This window comes from Peromyscus maniculatus, chromosome 1 (genome assembly GCF_049852395.1).
Source record: "Peromyscus maniculatus bairdii isolate BWxNUB_F1_BW_parent chromosome 1, HU_Pman_BW_mat_3.1, whole genome shotgun sequence".
Taxonomy (NCBI): domain Eukaryota; kingdom Metazoa; phylum Chordata; class Mammalia; order Rodentia; family Cricetidae; genus Peromyscus; species Peromyscus maniculatus.
Window position 1 is genome coordinate 26,691,133 of NC_134852.1, and position 25,144 is coordinate 26,716,276.

Consider the following 25,144-nt stretch of genomic DNA (forward strand, 5'->3'; position numbering starts at 1 on the left):
GCTCTACCCCAAAATTCCGTTTGACAGTGCTTTGCACAGGGGCTGGGCATGGTAGGCTTTTGCCACTGGAGTCTGACATGGGCATGGGCGGAGCACGCGCTCACGGTTCACAGCTGCTGAGCACCATTGTGTGCTCACAGCACATCACAATGCCAGGGCAGCTGTGTTGCTAAGGGTGAAGCAGAGTTTTGCTCACACTGAACCGAGGACCTGCGCTAGCAGGACGGTCCTGTGTGTCAGTGGCGAGACTTTAACCGAATTTCAAATTTTTAGTGTACCAGTGTTCTATTTTTTACTTTAGGGTTTGGGAGGGAGTGGGTGGCTAAAGGGGAGGGCGGGTAGGGCAGGGAGGGCGGGGAGGGCCTGCGGAGCCTTAAGGCTCAACATGCAGGAGGACATAGACTACGATGCCCCTGCTATTCAAGCCCCAAAGAGGGCTCGCTGGTACAGCCGCCTGTGGCCCTCATGCCTGGGTCATGGGTGCTCGTGTCGGAAACGACAACCGAAATTTACCCTCTACTCCATCGGGTACGACCCTGTCGGGGAACTCCAAAGGGCGGCCAGCGTGGGGGACGTGACATCAATAGAGCGATTTATCGACTGCCACCAACACTATGTGAATGAACAGGACACAAGGCGCAGGTAATGGGGCCCGGGGAAGAGAAAGGGCCAGGAGGGACAGGAAGTGTTGGCGACAGTCAGGGCCAACTAAGGAGAAACACACCTTCCAGGACTGAGCCCAGTGGGGTTTGTGCCTGCTTTAGGCTTCTAGGCATCTGGGACCAGCACACCTTGGAAGGACAGCACAGGCCTTCTTTAAGAGAAGCAAAAGAAAGAATTTCAGTTAATTTACAAATCCTTTTACATTGTCTCTTTTAGAGCACTTTATTGGGCGCTTTAAAGCGATTTAGCTAATGAAACTACATACATTTTATTTTTATGTGTATATTTAAATTTGTTTTAGATTTATGTATATAATCTTTTTGCCTGCATGTATTTCCAAAGCACTACGTGCATCAGAAGGTGTTGGGTCTCCTGGAACTGGAGTTACCGACAGCCGTGGGTGCTAGAAATCTAACTCAGGTCCTCTACAGGTGAAACTGGAGCTTGTAAACACCAAGCCATCTCTCCAGCCGTTAATGTCTATGTTTTTAGTACTATGTTATATACAACACAGAAAATGGTAACACGAGATAAATTTTCACATAAAATGTCAACTTTGAGCCAAAGAAAGAATCACCAAGAAATCTTACATCATTGGGACCCATGTTTGCTGAGGGATCTTATAAGGACATTTTTAACTAGAACTATGTGTACATGGTGTGTGTGTATGTGTGTGTGTGTGTGTGTGTGTGTGTGTGTGTGTGTGTGTGTGTGTGTGTTTATATATATGTGAAGGCTACAGGTTGACATTATCTTCCTCAATTGCTTTTCACCTTATTAAAAAATTGTAGGGGTGTGTGTGTGTGTGTGTGTGTGCACATGTACCCCACATATCTGCAGGTAAGTGTATGAAGGTCAGAAGAAAGCTATATTTGAGAGTTGTGTGTTCTGCCATATTGTGGGTTCTGGGGGTTGAACCCAGGCCATCATGTCTGCTGGCAGGTCCCACCACCTGATGAACCACCTTGTGGTCCCTACACCTCATTTTTTGAGGCTGTTTCTCTCACCCAAATCTCTACTAGATTGTCAAGGTGCTGGGGGTTCTGAACTCAGGCCCTCAGGCTTGCATGGCAAGTGCTTTACCAACTGAGCTCTTCCAGCCACCCCAGCCCTTCTTTCCTATTTCTTATTTCACACTGTGTTCTAAAGGGGAACCAGTGACACTCAACAGTAGAATTTCCATAGCCATAGCGCATATGCTTCTTGATAATTTCTGTAGTTCTGAGTGGTTATTTAGTCTTCTAAATGAGAGCTTTCTACAAATAATGAAAATAAAGTGTATTTTCAAAGTATTCTTTGCTGAACAAACGCATTCTTTAAAAACATTGAATTTTCAACTGTATTTGTCCATTCTGTCAATCCATTTATTCCCCACATGGAACTTAGTTATTATCTACTATACAGAAAACACATTCTACTACATCTCAAGATTCTCTCATTCTTAAAATCTTTGTTTCTCTGCCCAGTTAGCTTTCCTTACATTCTATAAATTTAAATATTGAATACAATGAACCATGCTCATTTGAATCTCTAGTTTCTTTTGGTTTAAAGCTTTTTGAAAATCAAAGCAAGGGAGCTATGATGCAATGGGTTATCTCCTTATAGAGACATTTGCCCAATTTTGGTGTGAGTCCATGGACACACTGGGGGTGCAAGGCAAAGCACAATGGCCTGCTTTGCTACCATTTGGTGTCTGAATTATCATGGGCACTCTATTTTCTGAAGACTAGGCTGTGTCCCTGTTGGCAGCAATATAGAAATATTACTTTTGGGTATTGAGAAATGAAAAAAAAATTCAAAGTACTGATAACTGAGGATTTAGATTTTTGTTTGTTGTTACTGCTATTTTAAACCTGTTTGCCTTTCATAGTCTTTTTTTTTTATTTTTCGAGACAGGGTTTCTCTGTGTAGCTTTGCGCCTTTCCTGGGACTCACTTGGTAGCCCAGGCTGGCCTCGAACTCACAGAGATCTGCCTGGCTCTGCCTCCCGAGTGCTGGGATTAAAGGCGTGCGCCACCACCGCCCGGCTTTCATAGTCTTAAGTGCTAAAATTTACATAGATACAAGTGGCCTGTAGAATTGCCATGGGTCTGTAGATTGTATCATATTTCACTTAATGTAAGCTACAGTGGAATGCATGATAACCTTTTATTTTGTATAGTAGCAAAGTTAAAAATATTGTTGTTAGCATCCTGCCCTCACTCCTCTACATGTGCAGCTTGGGGTCTTGTGTCTTATGTCGTCGAGACATTGGCGACTATGTGCATGCCTTAAAACGCCAGATGTAGACCCCATGCTGCTTCTTTGCTCTCGCTCTGTTCTCCACTCTCCTCCTGCCATCTCTCTCTCTCTCTCTCTCTCTCTCTCTCTCTCTCTCTCTCTCTCTCTCTCTCTCTCTCCCCCTCTAGACCTGGCTATCCTCTTTCCTATCCCCTTCCTCCTTCCAATAAAGCTCTCTGTAACTCTGGTAGTTGTGGCCCTGGCTTGTGACTTTTCCACTGGTAATCAGCTGCACCACCAGTGCCATTGATCCTTTCATTTGGTGCTGTTACTTGGATCCTCCTGCCTCTGCCTCCTTTAGCAAATCCTACTGGCGTGCGCCACCCATGGGCCTGTAGATCGTATCATATTTCATTTAATGTAAGGCACAGTGAACTACATGATAAGCTTTTATGTTGTATAGTATCAAAGTTAAAAATATTGCCAATTATAGTCATAAAATATCATGGCATAGATTTTAGCGATGCTAAAATGTAAAATAAAGAGTAAGGTCGGCACAGTGGCACTGACCTGCAATCCTACCTACTGGGAGAATTACCAAGTTCAAGGTCATCTTGGGGAATATAGTTTTAAAATTTGGAAATATATTTGAATAAAAAAATTTTGTGTCTGCACATTAAGTAGAATTCTGTTATTTCTCTTCATTGAAATATTGTGTTTGTTATCAGTAGGAAGACTAATCATTATTGTATCCGCCAAACACTGACTGTCAGGTGCTAGAAGCACTTGTCCATCCTCTTGAAGACATGAATTGAAGCATCACAGTAGCACGATGTAAGATAGCTACAGTGTTGAACCTCTATCCTGTGAATGGGGAAATTGAGTTATGGAGCACATAGAAAGCCTAATATATAACATAATATTGCCAATTACAGTCATAAAATATCATGAATTTTAAGTGGTAGAGATGTCAGTGATGCTAAAATGTGAAATAAAGAGCAAGATAGGCACAGCGGCACTGGCCTGCAATCCTACCTACTGGGTACTAATAATATATACCTAGTTTATAACAGCAATTAGAGTAGGATTTAAATCCAAGCTGAGTTAAATCTATTGGGTGTTCTGTTATGCAGACGGGCTACTCTGAGGAAGGGTGAAACTTGTGCTAGAGCACTTACCTGAAATGGGACGGCCATGCACTGTATCCCTAGCATATCAAATGAACACTTGAGTAGAAAAATAAGTACATAATAAAATCCCAGTTACTTCTCTTACATTAGAAGGAAATGAAGTTTGCTATCTAGTATTTAGAGTTGAATGTGCCTTCTATGATAATCTGTAATTTCCTAAAATGTCCTCTCAATTTGTAGGACGTCACTCCATTACGCGTGTGCCCACAACCACCCAGACGTGGTAAAACTGCTGTTAAGCAAAAAGGCCTTAATAGATGTCCGGGATGATGAAGGCTGCACACCTTTGATTAAGGTAGCTATAGGACAGCAGTTTGGGTATAAATTGGATTAGATCTTGTTCTTGTTTGTTTTTTTGTTGCTGTGATAAAACACTGACCAAAACCAACTTGGAAGAGGAAATGTTTATTTGGCCTACAATTCCACATCAAAGTCCAGTCCATCATGAAGGGAAAGCAGGGCAGGAGCTCAAATCAGGAACCAGAGGCAGGAACAGAAACAGAGATCATGGGGGGAATGCTGCTTTTCCATGGCTTTTTCCAAGGCTTGCTCAGCTTTCTTATACTACTCTGGACTACCTGCCCAGTTGTGCCACCACCTATAGGAAGATGTACCCTCCCACATGAGCCTCAATCAAGAAAATGTTCCACAGACTTTCCCACAGTCCAATCTGATAGAGGTAATTCCTCAAACAAGGATCCGTCTTTCCAGGAGTCTTCAGACTGTGTCAAGTTAGCAAAACAAATGAACAAGCAACCACCCTCACTACAACAATAACCAACTAGTACTAATGAGATACTTCAATATCTAGGTGTTGTGGCATAGCCCTGAAATTCTACCACTTGAAAAACTTTGGTGGGGAGATTATGAGTTTAGGCAAGCCTGGCGTTCTTAAGAAGACCTGTCTCAAAAAGAGAGGGATAATATGCATAACCTAAGCAATTTGTCTGATCTAAGGGTTAATATTCAATGAAATTTTAGAAATATCTATCTTGACTTTCTTGAACTGAAGATCTCTTTCTTTATACAATACCCACAGGCCACACAGAGGGACAACGTGGAGTGTATGTCCATATTACTCTTTGAGGGTGCAGATCCCCACCTGCGTGATTCCAATGGGAACACAGCCCTGCACCACGCTGTTTCAAGGGGCAACAAGTCAAGTGTAAGAACACTTTTGGATTTCAAGTCAGACATAGAAGCAAAAACCGAGGTAAACATCATTCAACGACATCCCCAGTATGCTTCGAGCAATGACACTCAGATTCACCGATCACATGCCAAAGCTCAAGCAGTGTCAATGAATCTGTTCAGAGTAAAACATTTCTCCAAATATGTTTTTTATATTTTTATATGTAGTTTAAAGGAGCACAGCACAGCCTATTTTGTTTTAGAATAGGGCTTAATTTTAAAATCCTTTAAACAGATAAAGGATTTGGGCCCACACATACTACACACACACACACACACACACACACACACACACACACACACACTAAAAATAAATTAATTTTAAAGAAAATGTCTGTAGAATAAACAGATAGTAATTCTCAGTTTAGGGAAGAAATAATTTGGAAAAACAGATTAACCAAGTGCTCCAGAGAGGCCACTTGTATCACTCATTGAACAAAGGCACACCAAACCTAGATGCCACATGATGGGGTTGGGGCAATGGAGTCACATCTCCATGGAGCTAAGAATCTTGGAACCAGTGAGTGTTTGTGGAGAGTTCTGGAAAGAGGGGTACTCACAGGCAGTGTTGGACAGGGCAATGGTGTGTCAACAGGAAGAGGCCAGCGGTGTGTGTGTGTGTGTCAATGTGCAGCAAGGGATGAAGGAAAATCTGTCCTTTGTGACTGATTGTTTGCAGAATCTGTGATAAATTTTCAGTTGAGAAGCATGTTGATATATAAAGTGTAATTTTTTTTACAGTATGGCTTGACACCATTGAAAATAGCATTATTTGAACAACAAGAGGAAATGGCACAATTCTTAATACTGAATGGAGCAAATGAACCTTTGGAGCTTCAGTCATATAGGTAATGTTTCTTCTTGTTTACAATCTTAGTCCTGTTCTTGAGAGTGACAATTCTTTAAGTAAGGAATACTAAAGTGATAGGAGGAAGATTGGGTTCAACTCAGAGGCACATAGTGAGTGGGAGCTAGAAAAAGGAACTGTTCCAACTGAAACAAAAGAACAGTGTGCATCAGGGCTCAGCTTCCCATTTAAAAACAACAGTTCATCGTTCAAAATCTGATTTGATTGGTGATTTTCTATTAGTTAAGGAAACCACATTAATGTTTACTTTGAAAAGTTTCACCTTTAATTATTTTTAACAGTGAAATTTGTCATCATTTTAGTATTTTCATTGTTTCTTATATATTTTCCTTTAAAATGTTTATGTTTAACATAGTTTTTGAAAATCATGTTGTCTCTTTGATCACTCACTCTGCTTTAAATGGCTTTTGAACAATCATGACAGTTAGATGCTATTACCCCATTCCATTCATTTTTTTTTTGTCCTGTCTGAAATGTCTTGAAACTGTGTTGGTCAGATGTGAATCTGTGAACCCACACTCCTGAAACAGCAGTCATGGTTAGGGACAGTTGTCCACAATGAGTATAAAGAAATAAGAATCAAGGTTGGCTCTGCTGGGGATCCCATCAGCAGTACCTTTGGACATGGTTCTGTAGAGAAGGTTCACACAACTGGGTGAGCCCAACATGGACGCAAGAAAAGCACAGCTATTGCATCAGAGTTCACGAACTAAAAACCCCAGGTACCTAGATCTTAGCCTTAGCCAGGAAGGAAAGGAGACAGAGAGACTGTGCTCCCCTCCCATGAGTTTTGAAACAGGCTGTGACTTTACATTACACGGCAACATTTGGTGATGATTTGGCATCTACTAGCACACAGGTAACAACAACAACAACAAATACAAGGCCACCTATAACCTGTCAACCATATGTTGGCTTGTGAGAGTAAAGGCAAGAGTTGCTGTCCTGTTCCACCAAATCCATCTCTTGGGAGAACTGTGGTGGTATTGTATTCCCGAAAATATTGTGCCCACTAATAAACTTATCTGGGGTCAGAGAAGAGAACAGCCACAACATTAAACATAGAGGATAGGCAGTGGTAGCCCACGTCTTTAATCCTAGCATTCTAGAGGCAGAAATCCATGTGTTCAAGGATACAGCCAAGCATGGTGACTCACGCCTTTAATCCCAGAAAGTGAGCCTTTAATCCCAAGGAGTGATGGCAGAAAGCAGAAAGGTATATAAGGCGTGAGGACCAGAAACTAGAAGCTTTTAGCTGGTTAAGCTTCAGGCTTTTGTGCAGCAGTTCAGCTGAGATCCATTCGGATGAGGACTCAGAGGCTTCCAGTCTGAGGAAAAAGAATCAGCTGAGGAATTGGCAAGTTGAGGTGGCTGTGGTTTGTTCTGCTTCTCTGATCTTCCAGCTTTCACCCTAATAACTGGCCTCAGGTTTGATTTTATTACTAACGCCTGTTAAGATTCCTGCTACAGAGAACAGAGAAGGGACTGTGTGCTGTAGGTTCAGGAGAGGAGGGATGAACTAGGAGTAATAATTGAACTGGTCATGTACATATGGAACTATAAAATATACTTACTTACTGCCACCATTAGAACAAAGAATGTGGAAGAACCCCCTCTCCCTGTCCCTGTGTGCATGCCTGTGTGGTGGTGGTGATTTAATTGGGGCCCGAGTTTTTGCAAAAGAGAAAAGGTAGAAGGACAGCAGTCACTAATCATAATCAAGTGCTGAAGAATAAATTCAAAGTCATTTGGCTAGGCCTGTTTTCTCATGCCTTTAATTCCACAACTTGGGAGGCAGGAGACAGAGAGATCTCTGTTATTTCAAGGCCAACATAGTTCATATAGTAGGTGTAAAGTCAGCTGGGCTCCAGAGCGAGATCTTGTTTCAAAAAATAAAATGTTATTTGTAAATATCTAATGTAAGGTATCTTAGGAACTTAAAAATAAAGAATTTGGAAAACATGCTAAGTGTTCTTCATACAAACAATAAAATAATGATCACTTTTAAACATATGTCACAGTGAACACGCATCTTCAGAGAGGGCAAAACACAATAAGAAAAAGCGCGTCAAGTTCAATCAAGGTAAGATTTGTGTAGTGAACTACTCTATCTGGTCCTGTCAACCCTGAATAAAATAAGTAAGAGTAAGGATTTTAGCTCCCCAAAAGGAGTTAAGGAAATCAAGTATAAATGCGTTTACACGGTTTTCATATTCATTTCCTAATATTTGGGAAAGTGAGAATTAAGGAATTATTTCTCAGTACTTTTAACTGTGAAAATATATTGTCAAAACATTGCTTATTTGATTTTAATATTGATCCATGTACTGTTTTTGGATAAATGAGAATAAAACTTATGAACCTGGCACATGTCCTCCATGTCACATTGTAGTAAATTGGAATGTCGGAAATATGGCTTTTCCTTTTGTTTTTATAACAAAAAATGCCTTGTGTTTTCTACCTCACACGGTTCCATAGTTCAGTACCACTAACATGCAATTGTGCACAAACAAAACTTCAATAATCAATCACTTTCATTAATTAATTTCTGACCTAATGATGTAATTAAAACCGTCTGACTTTTTAAATTTCTTTGCAATTTCTTTCTCGATTTAGAGAGTTTTCACCTACCCCCTGTTGTTGTTTTTTTTTTTTTTTTTTTAGTAATCTCCTGTTTTAGGATGGAAGTGTTGTGCTATAGTGAATGTAATACATTTTAGGAAAACTTGTCAATCCTGACATGTTTTTCTTTTCTTTCCCTTTCCTTCTTTCTTTTCTTTTCTTTTGTTTCTTTTCTTTTCTTTTTTGTTTGTTTTGTTGGTTGATGGTTTTAGTTTTCTGGGGTGGTAGGGGTTGAAGACAAGGCTTTGTGAGCATTCTAGGCAAGCACCCTACCTATTAACTCTACCTCTAGTACTTTTTCCCTTTAGTTTTTGTTAAATAGATCTGAGTAAGATGATACATCACTTACCTGCTGCAACACATGGTTTCCAGAAAAAAACAATAGACACAAAAAGAGAGTTGAGAAAATGACATTGTTCTATATTTCAGAGAATTAGCTGCTCTTCCATGGAGTCTAGAGAGACTCTGTTGCAATGGAAGGGGCACTATGCTGAGTTTGTGCATCAGCAACTGTTTCATGCTGTCTTTTATACCTAACTTGCAATTGACAATCACACTAGGTACTGAATCCAAATGACCTTCTTCTCTCTAGAGGTAAGATGAAGAGAGTCGATATTATTGTAATGCAGGCAACATTTTGTATCACTTTAGTATGAAATTTGCCTTTCCTGTCATTTGTGGTGGTGAGGACTGACTGAGGGCTCCTGCCTGATAAGCATAGGCTTTACTACTGAGCCACAATTGCAGCCCACTAGTTGGTGGGACAAATGCCCTTCCTAAGTCATGGGGAATGCAAAGAAGATGCACTAAGTTTCTCTTAATTTAAACAAGACCAAAAAATGAAAGTTTTATTAAAATAAAAGCAAAGTGCAGGTGTACAGTGAGGGCATGAGTGAGTTCATAGTTCATGTATGTAAACATGCACAATGACTCCATGTCAGAAGATGACCCACGGAATCTGCTGCTCCAGCCCCACAGGTGCTTCTCTGCTGCCCTCTCACCTGAGGCAGAGCTCAGGATGCATTACTACCAAGGGAGGGATCTTTCCAATCATTCTTTTCAGGAGAGATGATGGATGTTTTCATGGGCATCCTTGAAGCTGCACATAAGGCTGAGAACACAACTAGATCTGAGGAGCTTCTTCTCTCAGAGGGTTGAGGAGAGTAAGGATGTTGTCCTCACTCATGCTGCTCCTTGAAGATCTTTGTCCAACTTCTGTTTCTTTCTGTGAGGTTTCATTATGATACAAAGGACAGTAGCCAACATCTAGTCCTAGTGGTAGGAATTTGCATCCTAACATGAACAGTTCCAACTAAAAAGCTGAACAAGATACTTTGTTTTCCTGAAGAAAAAGTATGTATAGGCTCATAGATATTTTTTCCTTTTTGGCTCTCTATTTTGTTTGTTGTTTTATTTTTGAGACACAATCTCACTATTACATTCTGGCTGTCCTGGTCCTGGAAGTCATAAGGATCCACCTGCCTTTGCCTCTCAAATGCTGGGATTAAAGTTGGGTGCCACCACACCCAGTCTAGACATTTTTTCTAGTATCATTAGCCCAAAGTCAAACAAGAACCCCAAGAAGCTATTTTGTGACACAGTCAATTGGTGATACTTTTACTGGTAAGGATGCTGCTCCCCATCAGTCTGAGAGAGCTCATTAAGATCATCACAGTTGTGTATGGGTGTTTATTTTTAGGTATTATGCTTGATGAATTTATGTCTTCTTTGATGTGAAATATACAGAAAATGGAAGAATTCTACCTGAAGTAATTGCCTAGAGATGAATATTTTCTCTAGAATAATCTCTAGATTGGTCTTGAAGAAATTGATGCTAACAATGAGTCTAATCATTTTTATATGCTATATTTTTCTAGAGTTGAAATAAAATGCATTTTGTTTTTATTTTTAGAAATACATTATAATACTGACCCACGGCCTCTTTGCAGGTAAGGTTTAACAATACACTAATCCTAGGGAAATCCAAAAATAACTAAGTTATTTCTTGGATGTACTCTCAGATAGACACAATTTTATATACTGAATTTTTGCTTTGTGTTACAGTACCCACAGTATTATCACTATATTTTAGACTAAAAAGTTGTTCTTTTTAGTTCATATGGCCATGAGGTTTATACTCAACCAGCATTTCCCAAGTAGCAACTCTGTGTATTAGAAAATGAGGCTCCTTGTGTTATCCATACACACTGATGTCCATTTGATGCCCCTTACCTTTTCAAAACCTTTCTGAAATCAACTTTTGAACTAGACCTTCATTAGGAGGTCTAGTTTGAGGCCTTTATCTTTTCTGAGAGCTTACAGAATTGGGGATCATTCTGAGTTTTCAGAAAGTATTACATGGAGCCCACAAATTACTTTCCTCTTTGGACACCATCTCCATGTGCAGAGGCACTTTTTGTCAGGTGTAGCACCCTTTCCCGGACGGCGGAAGACCCCAGGCCTTCCGTCTTCCAGAGTGCCCAGCAATGAAATCTCTGAATCTCAAGAGATGATCTCAACGTAGAGAGCCACACCACAGATGACTGTTATTTATCTCTCTCTAAAGGGGGTTTTGTCTTCCCTATCGGTTGGACATGAACATAGAGTTGAAAGCCCATTCCTGTTGATGATCTGCTGTCTCAGACACTTGGGTTTTGCAGACATTTAAAGGTTGTATTTCAAGCCAGTTCTCTGTTCCTTTTGATTGATTCCTTCCATACTAGAGGGCAATTATGTCATCTTCTTTAGTGGGGCTATGTATCAATAAAACATTTCCTACACATTATTGAATAGCTTGTTTACTCCAAGTTAAAAGATCCCCAATTGTCACAGCTAATGTCCAAAGTGCAGATTCATAATGTTCCAGTAGCTACAACTGTTTAAAGACACACCTTGCAAAAACCACATGTTACATTCTACTGGGACTTCTAAACAGTTCCACAGTAAAAAACCTGAAATTATCCAGTAAGTTTTATTGTTGTTTGCTCATGTTATTATCTTGGTAAGTTCATAGAATTGCTTGTTTGGCATAGAAACAGCAGATTGTGGTTTCAGGATTCACTCATGAATGGGCTGCTAAGGAACAGCTTGAATATACCCAAGGCCATGGTAGCTTGTAAGATTAACTAGCAGAAGAAGGAATCTATTCCGTGGTCCACAAACCAACCTCTTGAGAGATAACATCACAGTCAGTGAAAATTCCACAAAGTATGGTGACAGAGAAGGTGCTGTGGTACTCTAAGTGCACAGAATGACATGACAAATGAAATCACTAATTACACTGAGCACATGAATATAAAACCATGAGTTACTGCAGCCATAAAAAAGGGCTGGGGAGGAACTAGTGTTTTCTTTCGTGTGTGTGTGTGTGTGTGTGTGTGTGTGTGTGTGTGTGTGTGTGCCTCTATGTGTGTTTTTATTGGGCTAATTTTTGTGGACTAAATTCTCCCTTTCTTTCACATGAGACTAAGTTGTAAGGAAAGTGTCACCAAATAATTAACCGCTTGAAAGACAAATTAAAAGGTGTGGGTAAATCTCAAATGCAATGTATATTAGGAAATTAAGCAACAAATAATTCAAAGAATTTGGTAAATGTTTTTATATGGATATTAAAATATCACTTTTTAAAATATGCCACAGTGGAGAAAGACCATCACAACCGTTAAAATCAATACTGAAGACATCTGTTCCAATCCATTCAGGTAAGATTGAAGGTGAATAATCCACTGCTATTACCCTAATTGCAAAAAAAAAATGCTTTGTTCTTTCAAAGAAGGAACTAAGGATATGAGATATAAATGTAGTTATATCCTTTTTGAACATGCCTTTAATGGTTTGGAATTCAGAATTATTTAACTAATAGTTTATGAGAAATTTCAAATCTCAAATTATATCATCTGAAACATGTTTATTTTACATGAGTCTCTGATGCATGTAGTATCTTTATATAAATAAAAAGGTTTCTAAGCTGGGCAGTGGTGGCGCAAGCCTTTAATCCCAGCACTCAGGAGGCAGAGCCAGGCGGATCTATGTGAGTTCAAGGCCAGCCTGGTCTACAGAGCGAGATCCAGGACAGGCACCAAAACTACACAGAGATACCCTGTCTTAAACAAACAAACAAACAAACAAAAAAGATTTCTAACCTAGTCCGCAGTATGTGTTATCTAGAGTCATGTGACAGCCATGTGACATGTTATAAAATGGATTTTTCTTTCATTTTTTTTATAATAAATACACTGGATTTATGTTACATAAAGTTTTTTAACCTAGTCCGCAGTATGTGTTATCTATAGTCATGTGACAGTCATGTGACATGTTATAAAATGGATTTTTCTTTCATTTTTTTAAATAAATACACTGTATTTATGTTACATATTTTATATACATCAGGGTCAATAAAATGTGATCATGTAAAAAGAAAACAAAAAATACAGTATTCAGTTACTTTCATTAAGTTTTTTGGGACTAAATATAACTTTTTCTGGTTTTTTCCTTCCTATAATTTCTCAATTTAGACATATTAGACAATTCACATATGGTTTTATATTTATCTTTAATTTGCCTCCATTTAATGTAAATATACCTTGCCATAAGAAATAATAGGCTTATCAATAACTTTTTAAACCATGAATGGATTTTGAGTTCTAGACACAGTGCTGGGGATCCAACACTACCATTAGAAGCATTCTAGGCTGGTGCTCTCCCTATTGGCTACACTGCCAACACCTCTTCCCTTTAGTTTTGTCAGTTAGTGTAGTATATGTTGCTTCTTGGTTTTTATGCTACAAGACATAATTTCCAGAAAAATTTGCCAGAGTGGGAGGGAGGCTGAGAAAAGAACACTGTTCTGTAGTAGACGGCACTGACTGGTCCATCAAGTCTGGATGAGATTCTAAGAGGGAGAAACACTACAGGGTTTGGGCTTTCAGCAACTGTCACCATGGACACTTCCACACCTGCCTTGCCTTGGGAAAGCACAGCAACAAGTGAACAGTGTAGAGGAATCGGAATGACCCTCTTTACATAAGTGGTGAGGTAAAAAGAGTCAGTATTATTGTAATGTGGGTGAGTTTCTTCATTATTTCAGCATTGGAATTTTCTTTGTGGTGAGGAGGGTTGATGCAGGCCTCCCACATGCCAAGCATAGGCTCTAACATAGAGCCACAATCTCAGCACATTTGTTGGTGGGACAAATGCTCTGCCTCAGCCATGGGCAATGCTAAGATGTTTACACTCCAGTTTTACATACTGTAACTGAAAAAAAGAAATAAGAATTGTTTTTATTCCTTTGTAGAGGGCAAACTGTTAGCATAGAGTGAAAGCTTGACTCGCTAGAAGTTTTAAATGTGGAAACAAATAAAATTGTTTCCTCATAGAAGGAGTTTGGTAATGTTCCTTCTGTTTCTATTATGTGGAAAAATTTAGAGAGTATTGGAATTAACTCTTCTTTGAAAATCTGGTAGAATTCTGCGCTGAAACCATCTGGTCCTGGGCTTTTTTTTTGGTCGGGAGACTTTTAATGACTGTTTCTATTTCCTTAGGGGTTATTGGACTATTTAAATAGTTTATCTGGTCTTGTTTTAACTTAGGTATGTGGTACCTATCCAGAAAATTGTTCATTTCTTTTAGGTCTTGCAGTTTTGTGGAGTAGAGGTTTTTGAAATATGACCTGATAATTCCCTGGATTTCCTCAATGTCTGTTGTTATGTCCCCCCTTTCATTTCTGATTTTGTTGATTTGGATTCTCTCTCTCTGTCTTTTGATTAGTTTGGATAAGGGCTTGTCTATCTTGTTGATTTTCTCAAAGAACCAACTCTTTGTTTCATTAATTTTTTGTATTATTCTCTTAGTTTCTATTTTATTAATTTCACCTCTCACTTTGATATTTTCCTGGCGTCTATTTTTCCTGGGAGACTGTGAGGTTCTACTCCCTTGGAATTGGTGCTCTGGCCCCACGTTTCTTCTATGCTTCTCTTCCTGGAGGTAGAGTCCAGGTGCATAACTACTGCAGAAGTCTTTCCAATGGCTCTTACCATGGAAGGCGATAGCAGCTGAGAGTGAACTTCTTTGCACTGAACATGAGCAAGAGACCAGAGCTGGAACCCAGAGGCTTCAGCATCCTCCTCGGAAGCAGTTGAGGAGAGTATACACACTGACCTCTGTGTGTATATATTTGGCCACACTGGCAGCTGGAAATTCTTTGCAAAGGTCGTTGTCCTTGGTCTGTTTGTGTTTCTTATGTTCTGCTGTGCTGCAAAGAGCAGTCACTGTAGACTGAGCTTCCTTGTGTCTGGAATTTTCATCTTCAATGGAACAAGTTCAACTGAATCCTTGAAAAATCTCTTTTCACTTCTATACAGGATGTGTGTACTCACTAACAGTTCTCCTAGCACCACTAGTCCAAAGACTAATCCAGCAGCAGCAACACTGTGCTATCCCTTTAACACTTCAGTTTGTGATGTTGATTCTGGTTAAGATGCCAGTTTCTCTGTCTGATAGTACTCAAGGTCAAAGGAATTTCACACAACAGTTTATTTTTAAGTAGTAACTTGTGATAAATTCATCTTCTGTATTTGAATATACAAGGAAGTGGGAATTAAGAGTTCTCCATGTATTTATTGTTTATCAATCAATATCCACTTTAAAGGGTATACAGAATTGTTGTCAAGTAGTAATAAAATATTGGCCTTGACATTTAATACCCATATTTTCTGCAGTTGCTTCTACCATATTTTGCCTTTTTCTTTTGCAGTTACTGGAAGAGTTAAAGAAAGACCTTCACTGTGGTAAGAGAGTCTGCATTTTAAAATACACTGAGTAATTAGAGAATATAAAATTCAGAAACTGTAACCATGTTTTCCTCTGTGTAAGACAATTTCAGCTTCTTTATTTTTTTGTTAATCAAAGCTGAATAATTATTTGTGGAGCACTCATACTGAAATGACTGATTATACCTCTGATACAGTATGAAATGCTGTTAATAAGCCATGGCTAGGGAAATGTTTCAGTGGATAAGGTGCTTACTGTGCATATGTGAGAATGGGAGTTTGGATGCCCAGAATCCACATGAGGCTTGATGGTCTTGTGTGCATCTATAATCCTGGGGAGCTCATGGTGAGATTGGAGGTGGAGACAGAGAATCCCCTGAAGTTTCATGAATAAATAGCCTGGGGTTTGGATTTGTTAATGAGAGACCCAGTCACAAAAATAAGGTTGAAGGTGAGTGTCAACGCTCATGTGTGTATTCCAGTCACCACACCAGCACACTGGCATGTATGTACCTGAAATCACACATACATACAAATACACTGCACATCACATGCCATGCACATATGTGTAACAATATTAGTTTGCAGGGCATTAATTTGGTTCACTGTTACATTTGGGTGAGCTGTCTGCTGGAGAGAGTGTGAGTAAACTGGCAAGGTTCAAGACTCTCCCAGGTTTTGCTGAAGATCGCCTCAGAGTGGCCTTATTGATATGCTTCTATACAGAAGGTTAATAGTCCCCTCAATGAGTTCCACAACTGGGGTGAAGCCCAAGGGATGTGTCAGGTAGGAAAGAAAAGTGGTTGCCCCAGAACTTATAAACCATAAGCCCTGAAACGTGGAGATCTTCAGTGTAGTTTGGATGGAGTAGAACTGAGGGGACAGTGTTGCTCTCCACTGCCTCATAAAGACTAAGCATTAAACAGAAACACTTGTAGAATATAAGAATAGTCCTGTCACAGTTTCATAATATGCTTGTGAATGGACTATCAAAAAGCAATTCGAAGCACCAAAAATGTAGTGAAGTCTGAATTGGTTGGCAGCTGGGTGCTTCAAGATAGAGTATACTTCACATTCTACCAAACCAATTTCTTGGGAGAGAGCATGACACACAATGATATGCCTAAAATGCCTAAAAATTTTCTTGACAGAGAAGAGGCCATGGTGCTTTAGGGGTAGAAGAAGAAGAATGAAATAAGAGCTTTAAGTGCTTTGAGCAACAAGAAAGTCATCAGTTACTGCAATCATCAGAAAAACGTGTGTGGAAAAACCACCATCCTCCCTCTAGTGTTTCCAGATGTGTGTGTGTGTGTGTGTGTGTGTGTGTGTGTCTGTGTGTGTATTGTATGTTGTACATTTTGCATATGTCTGTGTGCAGACATGAAGAGAAGAGGGGGATATTGGCTTCTTCTGTCATTCTCTCACTTACCCACTTGACATGAGGTCTCTGACTGAACCTGGAGCAGCTCTAGCAGCCAACAAGCCCAAATGATACCCTGTCTCTTCCACCCAAAGACTGGGTTACAAGTGCATGTGTCCATGCCCAGCTTTTTATGCGGTTGATGATCATTCAAACTCAGTTTGTTATGTGTGGGCATCAAGCACTCTTATTGACTGAGGCCTCTACCAGGCCACTGACTGTTTTGATTTTGATTTTTAAATAGAACTAAGAGTGAGTCTTCACTGAATGTTTTATAGATTGAGTTAAGTTGAAATTCACAAAAGCAACAAAAAACTGTAAAATTCGGTTGTATGTTGAAATACGTAATGCAAAATGTTGCTTAATATGCAGGTAACCAATCTTTCAACAGAGTCGGTCAAAGGACCAAATCCACCCATTATTGCATGTTTTTATCCTAAAGGCTCCCTGAAAAATGTGATGCTCTCACACCTGTCCCAGAGGATAATGGAATTCCATCCCTTCCTATGGTAAAGTGATCCTTTGTGAAATTCATTTTCTTATGAATGTTGTTAAAATGCAGCAGTAGTCTACCTACCTCAGTTTTGTATGAAAATATGGCCAGAGAAAAATATTTTGTTGGTGTGAACCATCACTTGATAAATTGTAAGTGAGCAATAAGTCCTTGTAGGGAGTGGTGACCCCATAAAGGAATGGACTGGAAAGACAGTGATAAGAAGACAAAGGTCAGTCCTCACGGATTAGATGTTTCATGTTTGACCAAGGATGTTGTGCAGAAATAAATACACCTTAGAGTGATTTGAAAACACGACTGTGGTAACACACCTGCATACATTTTAATGGGTCCAGTTGTTTCAGTGATCTAGGAATCGTCCAGGTGCTTTTACCTTTGGCATAAAGGCAGGTAGCTTCTATCTTCCCATGGACACTCCTACTTCAGGATCACATATGAGAGCCTCTCCTCTCTTTCTCTCTTTGCTTCTGTATTGACACTAGCAGGAAATAGTGCAAATTTAGCCACGTGTAATTGGCTCATCAAAACTTTTCATTATGAAGAGATTACAGCATGTTTTCTATTTGAATCCCTACGAGTATGTTGACAACTTCCCCTAGTTACATAATAGGAATCCTTGCCCCACTTACCAGCAGTTGTAGAAGGGAAGATTCAATTACCATATAGTACCACTCTAACTTCCGGATTTTTTGTTCTGTGTTTTAAAACAACATAACCTTACATTCTTTGTGCCACATGCAAACATTTAAAATACTGGAGGGTTGTAATTAGATACTTATCTATTCATATTAAAGCGACATCATCACCTTGAGCTGCTGGAGGTTAGGAAACTTGTTTGCTTGTACCAGGAGCACTAGAGTGAGGGTTTGTGTGAATCAGAAATTGCATATTTATGGCTTTTGAATGTCAATCAATGGACAAAAGCAGTTTCCTAGGTACTATGATATGGAAGACACTAGTAATTACATCAGAGTTTATTTCTAAATGGAAAATAACATGTACTTTTGCCTCCCCACCATGATAGAGAAACACTGAGGGAAGAGGCCAAATTAAAATTAATAATCATGTCATATAAGATCAGAATCTCTAAAACCAAGGGAATTCAGTTTAATCTCAGCAACAGGGCAAGACCAAGTTTCTCAGTTCATGATTTTCTCTTACTCTAGGCTAGCATAATTACGTTTTGGTTTTTTTTTTTTTCTTTTTCTTCTTAGTTTTTCTGAGACAAGGTTTCTCTGTGTAGCTTATCACCTTTCCTGGAACTCACTTGGTAGCCCAGGCTGACCCGGAACTCACTTGGTAGCCCAGGCTGACCTCGAACTCACAGATATCGGACTGGCTCTGTCTCCCGAGTGCTGGGAATAAAGGAGTGAGCCACGACTGCCCGGCTACCTTTTAGTTCTTGATGAGGTTGTAGTAATTTGTAAATACATGAGCATATTTGAAGATATTTCACTTTTCAGTGAGAGTTTCTACTTTCCATGTTTCAATTTTCAGTACCTGCTAAGGAATAAAGTAGTTTCAAAATTGTGCACTCCAAAACAAAAGAATTAATTTCAGACCCAAACCAAGAAAGTTAATCCTCTACCTTTCCATTGCAGAAAACAGAAAAACATCTTTCTGATGATAGCAAGACCTGGGCATTAAAGAAGTTTAAAACTGAAGTCAACCTCCTTTCTCTGGGAGAGGTAATAACTGATAGCTTTAAAATAAAAAAAAAATACTTAGTGGTAATTCCCACTAATTTGAAAACTAACATATTTGCTTGTGAGAGGAATGATGCTTCTGTGTTCCTATGTCTACATTATTGCAAATAGTGTCAGAGAAGAAGAACCCAGCCTGGAACATGTCCTTCACCTCCTTTAAACCCTCACTTCTGGGAACACCCGAACTAATGACCTTCAAAGGCTGCAGTTCTCATCCTTTCTAATGCTGTGACCATTTCATGCAGTTCTTCATGTTGTGGTGACCCTCACCATAAAATTATTTTCGTTGCTACTTCATAAGTGTAATTTTGCTAAGGTTATGTCTCATAAGGTCAATATCTGTATTTTCAGAAGGTCTTAGGTGACCTCTGTGAATAAGAGTCCTATGATTACCAAATGGGTCTGACCCACAGGTTGAAAAATCACTGTTTTAACGGGGAAGTGATAGTAAATTAGACTATGGAGAAAAAAAATCAAAAGTTGAGCAACTTGCAACACCGAGAGAAGATCTCATAGAAATGAAGAGTATAAATAATGGAGACTCGGGTAGCTCATGTCAACATGAATGTACCCAACATACCTGTATATTTTAAATTGATTTATTTTATGTGTTTTAAAGTTTTGCATACATTCTCTCTGTGCACCTTGTGTGTGTGTGCTGCCCAGAGACATCCAAGAGGGCATTTGATCCCCGGGAATTGCAGTTCTGCATGGTTGTCAGACAAGAAGTGGGTGCTGTGAATCAAACCCAGGCCCTCTGCAAGAGTAACAAGGGTTTTACAAGAATGAAACAAAAGCAATAAGTGTTTATACTACTGAGCCATCTTTCCAGACCCCAGAATGAATATGATTGTAATGCAGATGATCAGAGTGTAAGCCAAGATATCATAAGTTGTTATAAGTAGCCAGCATCAACATGTCTGCTACTCCCTAGACAACAGTCCTCATCAGCCTGCCAGTTTGACACATTGAAACCCAGAGAACATATAGGCAGGAAGAACATCAATAGCAGGCTGGGCATGGTGATGCCCACCTTTAATCCCTGCACTCATGAAGCAGAGGCAAGCTGGTCTTTGTCAATTCGAGGACACCCTGGTCCTGAGTTATTTGGTGGATGAGGGAAGGCAAGAAACCTGTGTGCCATAGCAGAAGTGTGGAGGTCAAAGGATAATTTATAGCAGTCAGTCCTCTCCTCTCACCATTTCAGTCTCAGGGATCAAATTCCAATTGTCAGTCATCCTGGCAAGTGCCTTTATCACCTTAGCCCTCTCACTGGCCCTCTGATTTATACATTCACTGTAAATATTTTAGTATTCATACACACACACACACACACACACACACACACACACACACACACGTACACAAACACACACACTCACACATACTCGAGTGTCAGCAGTGCATTCTCCTTGCAAGAATAGTGACGAGGGATCATCCCAGGAAACACAAGAATTGACAGCAAACCGCTTGACTACAATGCAGATATTGAAGCAAAAACCAAGGTAAACAACATTCAATGACATCCCCAGTATATACCCAGCAATGACACTCAGGTCCACCCATCACATGCCAAAGATCAAGCAGTCTCAATGAATCTGTTCAGAGTGAAACATTTTTCTCCAAATATGTTTTTTATATTTTTATACATAGTTAAAAGTAACACAGCACACAGTCTACTTGGTTTCAGAATTGGGCTTAATTTTAAAATTAAACCAAGGAAAAAGACCCCCACACAATTCCCATTCATACACAATAAAAATGAATTAGTTTTAAAGATAAATATCTGTAGAATAAACAGAAGTCTGTTGCAATTACGAAGTTACTGATGGGGCTTGATTCTCAGAGATAAGGCTGGAGTGGAAAATGAGAAAGGTCACTGGCACACAGGAAGGTTTGGAAATTGATCATTGAAGAAGACATACCAAGAAGACATTTTTTATTTAATTTGTTCAAATTTTCTATGTGTATAGGAAATGCTGTTCAGGTTGGGAGATAATAATTCACAGTTTAGGGAAGACATAGTTTGGAAAAATAGGTTAACAAACTGCTCCAGAGAGGCCACTTGAGCTCTCTTACCGAACAAAGGCACACCAAACCTAGATGCCACATAATGGTGTTGGGGCAATAGAGTCACATCTCCATGGAGCTAAGAAGCTTGGAACCAGTGAATGTTTGTGGAGAGTTATGGAGAGGAGGGGTGCTCACAGGCAATGTTGGACAGGGCAATGGTGTGTCCAAAGGAAGGGTCCAGCTGTGTGTGTGTGAAATTGCAGCAAGGGATGAAGGAAAATCTGTCCTTTGTGACTGATTCTTTACAGATTCTCTGATAAATTTTCAGTTGAGAAGCATGTTGATATATAAAGTGTAATTTTTTTCTTTACAGTGTGAGTTGACAGCAATTAAAATGGCTTCTAAAGGAAAACAAGAGATGGCCCAGTTTTCAATGGAGGACCAGGTTGAGTCAAATAGGTAATGTGTCCTGTTTTTTACAATCTTAGTCCTGTTCTTGAGAGTGACAATTCTTTAAGTAAGGAATACTAAAATGAGAGGAGGAAGATTGGCATCAACTCAGAGGCACATAGCCTGAGCTGGCAAAGGGATTGTTCCAACCAAGACAAAACAAAACAAAACAAAACAAAACAAACAAAACAAAACAAAACAAAACAAAACAAAAAAAAAACAAAGAAAAACAAACAAGAGAACAGTGTGCGTAGGGCTCAGCTCCCATTTAAAAACAACAGTTCATCATTCGAAATCTGATTTGATTGGTGATTTTCAACTAGTTAGGGAAACCACATTAATGTTGTTTACTTTGAAAAGTTTCAACTTAATTTATCACAGTGAAATTTGTGATCATTTTAGTATTTTTTAGTGAAGGTTAAATGCTATTACCAGACACTATTCTTTTTTTTTTAATCGCTAATTCTTTTCTTTTTTTGGGGGGGAGTGGATTCTGTCTGAAATGTCTCAATGCTGTGTTGGTCAGATGTGAATCTGTGCACCCACACTCCTGAAACCTCAGTCATGGTTAGGCACAGTTACCCACAATGAGTATAAACAACTATGACTCAAAGTTTTTGGCTCTGCTGGGGATCCCATCAGCAGTAGGCTTCAGACATGGTTCTGTAGAGAAGGTTCACTCAACTGGGTGAAGCGCAACATGGAAGCAAGAAAAACACAGCTATTGCATCAGAGTTCTCCAACTACAAACCCCAGGCACCTAGAGCTTAGACATAGCCAGGAAGGACAGGAGACAGAGAGACTGTGCTCCCCTCCCATGAGTTTTAGAACAGGCTGTTACTTAACAGTCCAAGGCAACATTTGGTGATGGTCTGGCTTCTACTAGCAAACAGGTAACAACAACAACAAATACAAGGCCACCTATAACCTGTCAACCATATGTTGGCTTGTGAGAGTAAAGGCAAGGGTTTCTCTCCTGTTGCACCAAGTCTATCTCTTAGATAACAGAGAACAGAGAAGGGAATTTGTGCTATAGGATCAGGACAGGAGGGATGAACCAGGAGTAATAAAGGAACTGTTCATGTACATATACAACTATAAAATATACCTACTGCATCAAATAGAACAAAGGATGTAGAAGAACCCCACTTCCTTGTCCCTGTGTGCCTGTCTGTGTGGGGGTGGGGGTGGTGGAAAAAGCAGCTTCAAAGCACCAAAAAAGGAGTGACTTCTGAGATTGTTGGCAGCTTGTTGCTTAGAGATAGAGTGTATTTCATTTTCTACCAAACTATCCTGGGAGAGATGATTAGACTCAATGAAATGCCTAAAAGTTTCTTGACAGAAAAGAGGCCGTGGTACTTTAGAGGTAGAGGGAAAAGAATGAAATAGGAGCATTCAGTGCTAGAGCACACAACCACAAAGCCATCATTCAGTTACTGCAACCATCAGAACAAAGTGTGTGCAAAAACCACCATCCTGTCTCTAGTGTGCATAGATGTGTGTTGCCTGGTTTGCCTATGTCTGTGTGCGACATGAAGAGAAGAGGAGGATATTGGTTTCTTGTGTCATTCTCTCACTTACCCACTTGACATAAGGTCTCTGACTGAACCTGGAGCAGCTCTAGCAGCCAACAAGCCCAAATGATACCCTGTTTCTTCCACCCACAGACTGGGTTACAAGTGCATGTGTCCATGCCCAGCTTTTTATGCGGTTGATGATCATTCAAACTCAGTTTGTTATGTGTGGGCATCAAGCACTCTTATTGACTGAGGCCTCTACCAGGCCACTGACAGTTTTGATTTTGATTTTTAAATAGAACTAAGAGTGAGTCTTCACTGAATGTTTTATAGATTGAGTTAAGTTGAAATTCACAAAAGCAACACAAAACTGTAAAATTTGGGTGTATGTTGAAATACGTAATGCAAAATTGCTGCTTAATATGCAGGTAACCAATCTTTCAACAGAGTCGGTCAAAGGACCAAATCCACCCATTATTGCATGTTTTTATCCTAAAGGCTCCCTGAAAAACGTGATGCTCTCACACCTGTCCCAGAGGATAATGGAACTCCATCTCTCCCTATGGTAAAGTGATCCTTTGTGAAATTCATTTTCTTATGAATGTTGTTAAAATGCAGCAGTAGTCTACCTACCTCAGTTTTGTATGAAAATATGGCCAGAGAAAAATATTTTGTTGGTGTGAACCATCACTTGATCAACTGTAAGTGAGCAATAAGTCCTGGTAGGGAGTGGTGAGCCAATAAAGGAATGGACTGGAAAGACAGTGATAAGAAGACAAAGGTCAGTCCTCACGGATTAGATGTTTCATGTTTGACCAAGGATGTTGTGCAGAAATAAATACACCTTAGAGTGATTTGAAAACACGACTGTGGTAACACACCTGCATACATTTTAATGGGTCCAGTTGTTTCAGTGATCTAGGAATCGTCCAGGTGCTTTTACCTTTGGCATAAAGGCAGGTAGCTTCTATCTTCCCATGGACACTCCTACTTCAGGATCACATATGAGAGCCTCTCCTCTCTTTCTCTCTTTGCTTCTGTATTGACACTAGCAGGAAATAGTGCAAATTTAGCCACGTGTAATTGGCTCATCAAAACTTTTTATTATGAAGAGATTACAGCATGTTTTCTATTTGAATCCCTACGAGTATGTTGACAACTTCCCCTAGTTACATAATAGGAATCCTTGCCCCACTTACCAGCAGTTGTAGAAGGGAAGATTCAATTACCATATAGTACCACTCTAACTTCCGGATTTTTTGTTCTGTGTTTTAAAATAACATAACCTTACATTCTTTGTGCCACATTCAAACATTTAAAATACTGGAGGGTTGTAATTAGATACTTATCTATTCATATTAAAGCGACATCATCACCTTGAGCTGCTGGAGGTTAGGAAACTTGTTTGCTTGTACCAGGAGCACTAGAGTGAGGGTTTGTGTGAATCAGAAGTTGCATATTTATGGCTTTTGAATGTCAATCAATGGACAAAAGCAGTTTCCTAGGTACTATGATATGGAAGACACTAGTAATTACATCAGAGTTTATTTCTAAATGGAAAATAACATGTACTTTTGCCTCCCCACCATGATAGAGAAACACTGAGGGAAGAGGCCAAATTAAAATTAATAATCATGTCATATAAGATCAGAAACTCTAAAACCAAGGGAATTCAGTTTAATCTCAGCAACAGGGCAAGACCAAGTTTCTCAGTTCATGATTTTCTCTTACTCTAGGCTAGCATAATTACGTTTTGTTTTTTTTTTTTTTCTTTGTCTTCTTGGTTTTTCTGAGACAGGGTTTCTCTGTGTAGCTTATCACCTTTCCTGGAACTCACTTGGTAGCCCAGGCTGACCTCGAACTCACAGATATCGGACTGGCTCTGTCTCCCGAGTGCTGGGAATAAAGGCATGAGCCACGACCGACCGGCTACCTTTTAGTTCTTGATGAGGTTGTAGTAATTTGTAAATACATGAGCATATTTGAAGATATTTCACTTTTCA

The 25,144-nt window shown here is 39.6% G+C and overlaps 1 protein-coding gene across 1 annotated transcript in view; it reads left to right on the forward strand.

The window, feature by feature from the left end:
* Positions 1 to 339: 339 nt before the first annotated feature.
* The window catches only part of LOC143272049 (uncharacterized), a 41,510-nt gene continuing 16,705 nt past the window's right edge, over positions 340 to 25,144 (forward strand). The window contains exons 1-12 of the mRNA XM_076565618.1: positions 340 to 642; positions 4,254 to 4,368; positions 5,113 to 5,286; positions 6,006 to 6,112; positions 8,154 to 8,215; positions 10,667 to 10,703; positions 12,394 to 12,455; positions 15,506 to 15,539; positions 17,384 to 17,450; positions 19,057 to 19,143; positions 21,548 to 21,633; positions 23,640 to 23,706. Of these exons, the coding sequence (XP_076421733.1) occupies positions 386 to 642; positions 4,254 to 4,368; positions 5,113 to 5,286; positions 6,006 to 6,112; positions 8,154 to 8,215; positions 10,667 to 10,703; positions 12,394 to 12,455; positions 15,506 to 15,539; positions 17,384 to 17,450; positions 19,057 to 19,143; positions 21,548 to 21,633; positions 23,640 to 23,706 (1,155 nt within the window). The 5' untranslated portion in view covers positions 340 to 385. The remainder of the gene's footprint in view (positions 643 to 4,253; positions 4,369 to 5,112; positions 5,287 to 6,005; positions 6,113 to 8,153; positions 8,216 to 10,666; positions 10,704 to 12,393; positions 12,456 to 15,505; positions 15,540 to 17,383; positions 17,451 to 19,056; positions 19,144 to 21,547; positions 21,634 to 23,639; positions 23,707 to 25,144) is intronic.